This window comes from Poecilia reticulata, linkage group LG6 (assembly GCF_000633615.1).
Source record: "Poecilia reticulata strain Guanapo linkage group LG6, Guppy_female_1.0+MT, whole genome shotgun sequence".
NCBI lineage: Eukaryota > Metazoa > Chordata > Actinopteri > Cyprinodontiformes > Poeciliidae > Poecilia > Poecilia reticulata.
Window position 1 is genome coordinate 573,371 of NC_024336.1, and position 9,527 is coordinate 582,897.

The 9,527-nt window shown below is 37.3% G+C and overlaps 1 protein-coding gene across 1 annotated transcript in view; it reads right to left on the reverse strand.

The window, feature by feature from the left end:
- lsp1a (lymphocyte specific protein 1 a) overlaps positions 1–9,034 on the reverse strand; it is a 21,428-nt gene extending 12,394 nt beyond the window's left edge. The window contains exons 1-7 of the mRNA XM_008410708.2: positions 8,853–9,034; positions 5,101–5,467; positions 3,988–4,127; positions 3,141–3,381; positions 2,446–2,574; positions 1,116–1,159; positions 231–300 (exon numbers count right to left, since the gene is read on the reverse strand). Of these exons, the coding sequence (XP_008408930.1) occupies positions 231–300; positions 1,116–1,159; positions 2,446–2,574; positions 3,141–3,381; positions 3,988–4,127; positions 5,101–5,467; positions 8,853–9,034 (1,173 nt within the window). The remainder of the gene's footprint in view (positions 1–230; positions 301–1,115; positions 1,160–2,445; positions 2,575–3,140; positions 3,382–3,987; positions 4,128–5,100; positions 5,468–8,852) is intronic.
- Positions 9,035–9,527: the final 493 nt, after the last annotated feature.

Here is a 9,527-nt window from a genome sequence, read left to right on the forward strand (position 1 = left end):
GTCTGTTAAAATGAAAGCCACAAACTTTTAACCAGATAAGACAGATAACTGTCTGTGTGCAACTTTTCACTTAGCTGTCATGATATGTCATTTTAGAGTTTYCAGAGACTAAACCTTTTTTTCCTAAACAAAAACAGAAAGTCAAGACTAAGCAATTGCTGTTTTACCTTCGTAGGTCAGATATATCCATACATTTCCTGAAGGCATCTTCATATGTATTTTTTTTGTACCAACTGACAGTCAGGGAATCCCAAAGGAGTCTCCCCACGGTGGACCATCCACTCTGGGTTAAGGGTCTGCCTCAAGCAGAGGGGTTTAAGAACCATATTTTCATAAAGGACAGGATTCACTCAATGATGTGTTGTTGAGTTATTCGTCTTTAGAGAATATCAAGCATGAATTCTCAAAAGCTATSAAGGAAGTTAAATGGTCTTGAACTTATACATCCTGATAGAAAGATCCCTTGTCTTGAAAGCTCCTCAGAACTGATCATTTCCTTCTGCAGACTTCCTGGAGCCGCTGTCCCTCACCCACCACTTGAGAGAAGACAGTCCCTGACATCTGGACTCAGTTAAGCAGAGCTACGAATCACAACCTTGGAGTATTATTTCCTGAAAAATGTGTGTTGGTGGGGGGTGTCCTTTGACCTTCTTCCTCATGTTGCCATGTCTGCCTGAATAGGCAACTAAGAGTTAATCAGCAGCTATAAAGCAGTTAGGACAAACAACTGAAGAATTAGCCATTCAACTTTAGGCACAATGATTAATAACTGCATTTTCTACTGAAGTAGATTTAATGTGATTTTAGAGTTTTTCCAACTTACACCTGTTTTCAGACCAGGGCAATTTTTAAAAAGTAACGTATCAGCATCAGCCGCCTTTGCAGTTTGACCAAATGTCTTGAACAGTGACTGTGTATCGCAAAACATCATCCTTAYGGCMACAAAYGGCCCACCAGCCACACGTTGGACACTATGGCCTGAACAAGCGTCTAGCAGTCATATTCTGTTTTATTCTGAATAGAATCTTGAAAACATTCATCAACAATGTTGATGAAATATTTAAAAAAGAATAACTTTTTTTTCATTAAACAAAAAAGACTGAGGACATAGTTACCTTTTCTTTAGCGAGCGGTTCAGGGAGTTGGTTCTCTCTGTGATCTGAAAAAGAAAAAAAGGTTTGGGTCATATGTCATGCCTTCAGACTGTCAAGTTCCTACACAAAGCCCCAGATGTCCATGGTGGTCTACACATGCTCAGCAAACTATTTGACATGTTCAACACTTAGTTGTGACAGTGTAATTCATAGAGAATAACTTTATTGTTCAAGCAGAAAGCCACAGAGCATCTYGTCTTGCGGACGATRAGAGCAGGACTGGATAATATGGTACCTTTTCAAAATTGAGCTAATTGTAATCAGAATAAGTTTCAGTCAAAATATTGCTGCATGAAATAATTAACCGATGGCATTTTGATGCATGCAAGGGCAAAGATCACTGAAACATGAGGCTCAGGGGTGACTGCAGGTGTAAATTGTTGGTACAGTTTATTGACAAAATAATTAAAATAAATGTGGTACTTCTATTTCTAGTTTGATCTGATTGAAGTTCACACAGTGAGACAAAAAGGTCAATGCGTCTTTTTATTCAGTTTATGTCGACGTCTGGTTTCATCTGTTCATAAAGTCTTAAACATTTGAAAGCGACGTATGTGTGGAAGTATCAGTGAACTTCAAAACAACGTGACATGCTGCCAAGGTGCAGCCAGGTCATGCTGGCTTTGCAAACTCACACACACACACACATGCACACGCACACACACACACACACACGCGTGCAACTTACAAGAGCTAAAAGACTGAACCCATCAGCTGCAAAGAGAACACAGTTATGCTCATTCCTTTTTTTTGTATGTTCACTAAAGTTTATTTGACAAAAGTCAGTTAAGTAACAAAGCTTTGTCTGGTGCTTCTGTTTATGGTTATTTTTAATGTCCTTTGTAATTGATTGCAACATTAAAACTGAGGATTAACTAAACCAGGCAGCAAAATCTATAACTAAACTGATAAATTATAAAGGTGAAATAAACATGGTTGTATCCCATTAAAAGCTGCTTGCTACATAATGTCAGATTTTACCAGATGGGGTTTTAATGCAACTTTTAATTTCATTTCATTTAATGACAAAAAATAAAGTAATCAGCTAACTAACAGTGATTGTCATCTGACACATTCACATCATTCTTTTTTTTTATTTCTCTCATCCTGAACAGAYATGAGCTTAGTTCCATTTAAGTTTATTATTTTTCCAGTTCTGAAAACATGCTGTTTAAGCGCTTTTTGGTTGTATAAGACTAGAGRATGCTTAATATCATGGCACAAAGTAAAAATTAAAGCGTTTTAAGGTTTTGTAGATGAAAACACAGTTATGMTGTTCAGTTTTTATCACCTTGTGTGTTGAAACTTTGGGACTGAACGCCTCTTCTCCTTCTGCACTGGACGTACTGAGGCTCTTCATCCTTTCTGCAGCTTCCATCCTCCTCCTCTCCATGTCTTCCCTCATCTTTTTTCTTTCCTCCTGAATGGAATTCCAAAACACTCGATCACATCATGTTGTGCAGCACCGTCTCATAAGAAACACAACCAGCATTTTCCTCCCTGAACGTTCCTCAGTGAAGTCGTCATTTCCAAAGTATTCTGACTAATATAAAAGCAGTTTATCACAAACAGTGATGAGGGAGTTGTGTTWACAAATCAATGTCTACTCAGAACTTTTCAGTTTCTTTAAACTTAACTTTAACAAACTAAAACTTTATTTTTCTTTTCAAAGGAAGTTTGAAAAAAAAACTTCCTTTTTGGTTTTACTTTGAAAGCTGTTTTACTTTAACAGCTGCTCCTTCTTACAGAAACACAACCTAAACTCAATTCACCCCGAAAGTTTCACAATTTGATTGTGCTGATTTACTGAAAGATTGACTATCTTTGAACTGCCTTGTTGCTGAAATGTGCGGCATTTTTTGGTTGATCTCTACCAAAAGATATCCGACTTTACTTGATATAGACAGAGAGATGATGCATTTCCTCCTATTCTGTAAATATCTACATAAAACCAAAGGATCGTAGTTTTTATTTCACTGCTTTCACCTCCTCAGCARCCAGCTGCTGCTTCTCCTCCTCCTCCCTCTGGCGTTCCTCTTCCTCACGAGCTCGCCGTCTCTCCTCCCGTCTCCTCTTCAGCTCTTCCAACTCCTGCTCGGCCTCAAACTGCCTGTGTCTGATTTGCTCCAGCTCCTGACTCTCCTTCTCCTGCAGGCTCTGGCGGATCCTCTCCAGTCTCTGCTCGGCCTCCAGAAAGGGCTTCGCCTCCTCTGACTCCACAGATTGTCTGCATACGACACAAATATCTTGGTTTAGGTTCTGGAGCACATATAGGACTTATTTACCAAACAAATAATTAAACAAGTAATCTGAGTTAATTATTTTATGAATCTTTAGTCCCAAAATAACTACTTTTGCCCTTCTAAACAGAATTATGATCAGAAGAATATTGGTGATATTTGTGTAGGTTATGCTGTCCAGGAAGACCAAATCAGTAACATTTTATTTGACGGGGTGTGCATCAGACTGACATGACACTATCATAAACATAAAAACAGTTGTAAGGACAAGAAGAAGAATTTATGAATATTTATGACTGTTGTCATGGAAGTGTCATTCAGTAAATAATGACACTTTTAATGCAAAGTTGCTCTAAAAGTTGCATTAAAAGTTTATTAAAAGTTCAAACTTTATTCACAGAATTACATTTCCATGACAACAGTCATAAATATTCATAAAGTCTTCTTCTTGTTCATAACAGTTCATGTTTATAATAGAGTCATATCAGACTTATGAACACCCCTTCAAATAAGGTGTTCAAATAAAATCTATTTTTTTCATGGTGCATAAATTAAAAGCGTTATGTTTGGACTATTTTCTCTCACACACACACCTGCTGGATCTGCTCCTCTGGTTCATGACAGATGTCACTTCCTGGCCAGCTGGGCCACTCTTTTGGCTGTTGTGTTTTGGCTTCTGACACAGGAAAACCTTGGACGTGTAGGATACTTTAAGTTCTTTCTTTTTCGCTTCCTGTTGGTAAAATGTTAGAAAAAAATACTATTTGAACATATCAGATATTTTTGTGTGTACAAGACATTAAAAATCTTGATCAAATATGTTTTCAAGTTTTTTTTTTGCATTTAAAATTCAAAATGTTCTTTTTAGCAGCAATGTCTGATTTTCGTTGGTTAATTTTAGTCAAGTTGTATTTATTATTACTTTTGTCTATTTCAAGTTATTTCAGTGATCATTTCCATTMTTTCATAGAGGCGTGCCAACAATTTGCCCACATGTTTAAAACATTTGAGCTCAACCTTGTTTCTCAGAGTAACTGAAGGAGCTTTTGCTTGTTGTCTTGTTTTTTTATCTGTTAGTTTCTACTAACTACAGCTTCAGAGTTTCTATGTTGAGCTGTGTTTCTGTCCAGGCTGAAGACACTAAAGCCCCTTTTTAAGATCTCTTAATGTTAAAGGAGAGTTTTCCTTCTCACTGTTGTCAAATACATGCTGCTAACTATGCTAACTATGCTAACTATGCGTTTGTGACTCTGGGATCCACCGCTGACTGTGGCTACATGCTCGTTTTGATCAGCTAGTTTTGACAAGCTAAACTTGACTGTTTTGTCATGATCAAGATGGAATTTATAAAACAATTTTTTTAGTCTGTTGGGTTGGACTAAATTAACACATTTTAACTATTGATTTTTTTATGTGATTTTAAAAGACGATTGTTGAGGATTTGTACTAAATAATAAAACTGAGTTTAATTGAATTGAATTAAATTAGTGGTAGAGAGCTACATTGTGTTTCTCACAGCACTTTAAATCTAATAAAGATCTCTCTGATTCTGTGATCAGTTTAGTCTTTTACTTGATAATTTTAGAAACAAYAGATTACTGACATTATCACACAAAAAAATAGAAACAKAAAAAAAATTTCTTAGCAACTTCAGGAATCCTTGTGACTAAGGAACCAAACACTAATGTTTSATACAAAACTCTTACCTCTATATTTGGCCTTTGAGTCTCTTGTTTTGTGGAAAGCAGCAGTTTGTTCTTCTTCATTCCYTCCCTCTCCTTCACTCTCCTGACSTCTTCCTCGTAATCGTTCCTTATCTCTGCCTCCATCCTGATGCTGTCAGCATCTTCCTGATCTTGTCTTTGAACTSGACTGAATGGCRTCGAAGCAGCGTGAGCAGCCTTTTTGGCTACATTGTTCTTCATAAAGACATTTTCTTCTTCTTCTTCTCCATCCTGAMTGAGCTCCTGCAGTCGCTGTTGTCTTTGTTTTTCTCTGCGCTGAGTCCAGTCACTAAAACCCTCATCCTCCTCAAGAGAAGGGGAACTGCTGGGTTTCAGTTCACGATCATACCTGAAGTAACAAGAGACAGTCATATAAATATGGTTCAACTATTTGGGTGGCACCCTTATCACCATGTACCTCTTAAAGGGGCAGTGTTATGTGCTTTTAAGACATATAGTGTCATTTTATAACACAATCAAGTAACTATATTAACTGGCGTTGTTGTAAGAATATATGACTTAAAAGAAGCTTAATTGCATAATTTAACGCCTTGAAATTGGGTCTCTTTAAAAACTCCTGCTCTTTCTGAAACTCCTCCTTCATAGAAACACAGTAATTAAAAATAAAAAAAAACTCTTGTTTTTTGGTAAACAGTTTTGGAGGTAGGATGACATGGTGCTTTGGCTGTATCAAAACTGGTTCATTTAGCAAAACTGCAATGAAAATACTTTTTTCGCATCACACTGGTSACATGATCAACAACTASATGTTGTGGTTCACAAAGAAGATAACATGAAGTAGTTGGAGGATCATGCCATCACGTTTCTTAATGACTTGTTCACGTGTGATTTCAACTATGCTTCTTATTATACAATTATGAGACTGAGTGTTTTTCAACATCAGACTAATGAGAAAGTTTTGCATAGATTTGTTTATGACTCAGAATACTTATAACACATTTAGAAACACTGTTAACAGGGAGGCTTTGAGTTATTAGCTAGACCTTTTTCTCAAAGCTTTTGTAAGAACTATAACTACATTCCTAATAGTAAATATGAACAAGCACCCAGGAATTCATCTAAATATTCATATATCTAAGAGTATTAGCTGATTTTAGTGCCAGACATCCTTTCCTTTTTGAAAGGATGTCTCTTTCAAAAGGAGACATCCTTTCAAAAAGGTCACAAGGTTCAGCAACATTTATGGATTCAGAGATAGGAAGAGTTGGAAACTTTTTGAATAAAAAGTCAAATAAGCTAGCACGTTATGGTACTTCTGGCTTGAATCAGAGCTGTCCACGAGCTACCAACCTGAACTGTTACATGCATGATGGTATGATGTCTTATTCTGCCACCTTTAATCAGTTTAATCTGTTTCCTGTTGAAAATAAGTTCTGAGTCTCCAGGGGGTGACAGGAGAATTTTGCTAACATTCCACAGATGATTAGATTGTTTGGTCACCCAGTAGAACCCTAAAGTCTCTGCTTGATTCCTGATAAAGTAGCAAAACTAAAATACCAACAATTCTGTTTGGGTGTCACTAAAACTGCTTTGAGGTCTCTGAAGTGTTTCCTTTCTCTGGCTGTTCATTTAGCCAGTGGAGTAACTGTAAGCTGTCATTCCAGCAGATGCTTATTACACTAGAAAAACGATCACAGACTAATTATTAAATCACCACAAAAAGCAAATTACAAAATCTCCCATCTAACCACAACTTAAAAGGGAACATTACATCACTGCTGCATCTACACAATAGGTATGGAAATGACAGGCTTGCAGCGGCAGAGTTACCTAATGTTGTTAATCACCACAATTTCAGGCCGGCTGAGCCTGCCATGAGACGGAGAGGGTGTTGGAGGTGAAAGCAGTAATTTACAGGCCTTAAATTTCAGGTCTCCTGAGACACCACAGGCTGTGGCATGGTGATGCTTTTTCTCTTGAGACATTCTTTGCATGTTATGTAATGAGAAAGCAGCTGCATGTCGCTCTTCAGATCATCATCATCACGGTGCTGGGGAGAGAGACTGTTTGCTGCTTCTCTCAATGAAAGTACTTGTTCTTAAGTTATCAGTAAAAGAAGGTAAAACAGCTAAGACTTTTTGACATTAGATGGATCCACAGATGTCCGGTAGGACACCGTCTCATTCTTTCTATGTTTGTTGTGGATTTCAAGGCGTTAAATCTGGAATTGTCTTTTAAGTCATATTTGAAATATATACAGCACTTTTATAACAACGGAGGGTAATATAGTAACTTGATWATGCTATAAAATGCCACTGTATGACTGAAAAATACTTTAAAAAAGAGGAAAACTATTGAGTGTACACATGTATATACATATCTTGTTCTTATAAGTCCTGTTTGGTTTTCAGTGAAACTCTTAACATTTTCTATTCAGCAGCCTGTTTGTGTGCTGCAGTTTTCTGCAGTTCATAAAATGTTTCACCTAGATGTATTCTGACCAAGTCAGGTTGCTATGACAATATAAAGGGCCAGATTAAATGTCCTTGTTAGCAATGCAGTTCCAAAAAGTTTGAATTTCCAGATTCTATGGAGGAATATTTCTGCCATAATCCAAGGGCAGGCATTTTCAGTCTGAAAGCAGGATTTCAGAAAAATTCCTCAATGAGGCTCAGTCCGCCAAACCCCAGAATAAATATGAATAAATATTTATTATTACAACGATTTAGTGGTTTGACAGTTTACAGAAAATCGTCTCAGTTTAAGCATGTTTTACATAACAAACAAAGCAGCGAAGTTAAACATTTAAGCAACAATGTATTAATGAAAGTTACCCTGAGAGGTCTGGATCTGTTCCTCACAACACACCCACAGGAAAATATTTGAAAAACTACATATAAAAAGGAAAACTCAGCCAGGAGACATCCTAATCAATATCCAGTATTGATTAAATCTAATCTGACTGTTTTAGATAAGGAGAAGTAACAGCTTCCTTTCAGCAAAGCTCCTCCTGGAGTCTCTAACGCAGGGACCATGCAAAGAGGCAGTTGCTGATCAGAATATAGAAAATATTATATTTCATATTTSACCTTAATTGAAACATTGACATTCTCCCAATGTACTAGGCAAATCGTAATCATCAAAAACATTAAAAACATAATCAAAATGTTGAAATTGTGCAAAAACAAAATGTATAAAACGGTGAAGTGGATAAAAACTGATTCAGTTCAGTGAGCATCAGCATTTCCTTCACTTATCTCAGTTTGCATTACAATAACAGGAGCAAAATGAGAAGCTCATTTTTGACAGTAGGTGCCACTTTTCCTCACTCTATCTTGGAAACAAACATGTATTTATGTTCTGAATGTATTAATTCTAGTTACCTGCACTTGAGTTTCTCTGATGATTTATGTTAACTTTATATGAAAGTATCATGTTTACACTGTCAAATGGAGAGTTTGAATAAAGAATCTTGATCAAATTGAGCTATTGTGTTGAATGACATATTTTACATTAAGGTTTGAGAGAGTGGGCAGGAGTAAAGGCTACTTCATGACTTCTAGAATTATGTTTCAACAACTTTATTACATAGGCCCCATCTAACCTTGTTACTGTGACGTCAGTTTGATTTGATTGATATAACCATTTGTTTGCTAGAGAAGTCTGCAGTCTGATTAATAATCTATCAAAGTGGAAGTCAAACTTGACCGTCTCTTATAACATGAATCAAATGCAGTATGAAGAAGACAGTCGGTTTTGTTGTGTGTGCTCACGTGTGCCTCTCCTCTGGCGCCTCGCTCTCTGGTGACGAGTCTTCCGGTGTTGAGCCGCTGTTCCGTCGGCGAAAAGACTCCCGAGCCTTTCGGCGACGTTCCCGCTCCACTTCTTCAGCATCCTCAATGCTCCTCTGAGCGGTGAGTCTGGAGAGAAGAAATACTACTGACGTTCCAGACATCGAAACGTCCCAGTGGCTTTATGTGAAAATGCTACGTATCTCATTTCAAACACTCCAAAAGGAGACTTCGCACGACTTCATTTTCATATATCAGTAACGAGTGGTTACAAAAAGGGCATTCACTAATGTAAGTGCTTCAATAGTTTTAATAAAATATGCAAAAAGACTGCTGGGAAACGTACAAAATGCAAGTTTATATCCACAGTATGCGTTGTGCTGTAAATTCCACATATCACATTTTAATGCATATCTAAAATCTTTTTTTTAAATGACGTGCTGCAGCTTTAAACAGAGGTTCGGTGTGAGAGTCACTACCAGGTGGAGCAGAAGCGGCGCTTCGTCTGTGAAATATTACTACCTGTAGCGCGTAGCGGTGGTTCAACAACGAGAACCGCCACTACAGCTCGAAGACTTGAATTATTTTTCAGGTTATTTGTTGAGCTTTCTGACCGTGATGCTAATCTGGGTGAGTGTCGGAAGTTGTGCGCTGCTT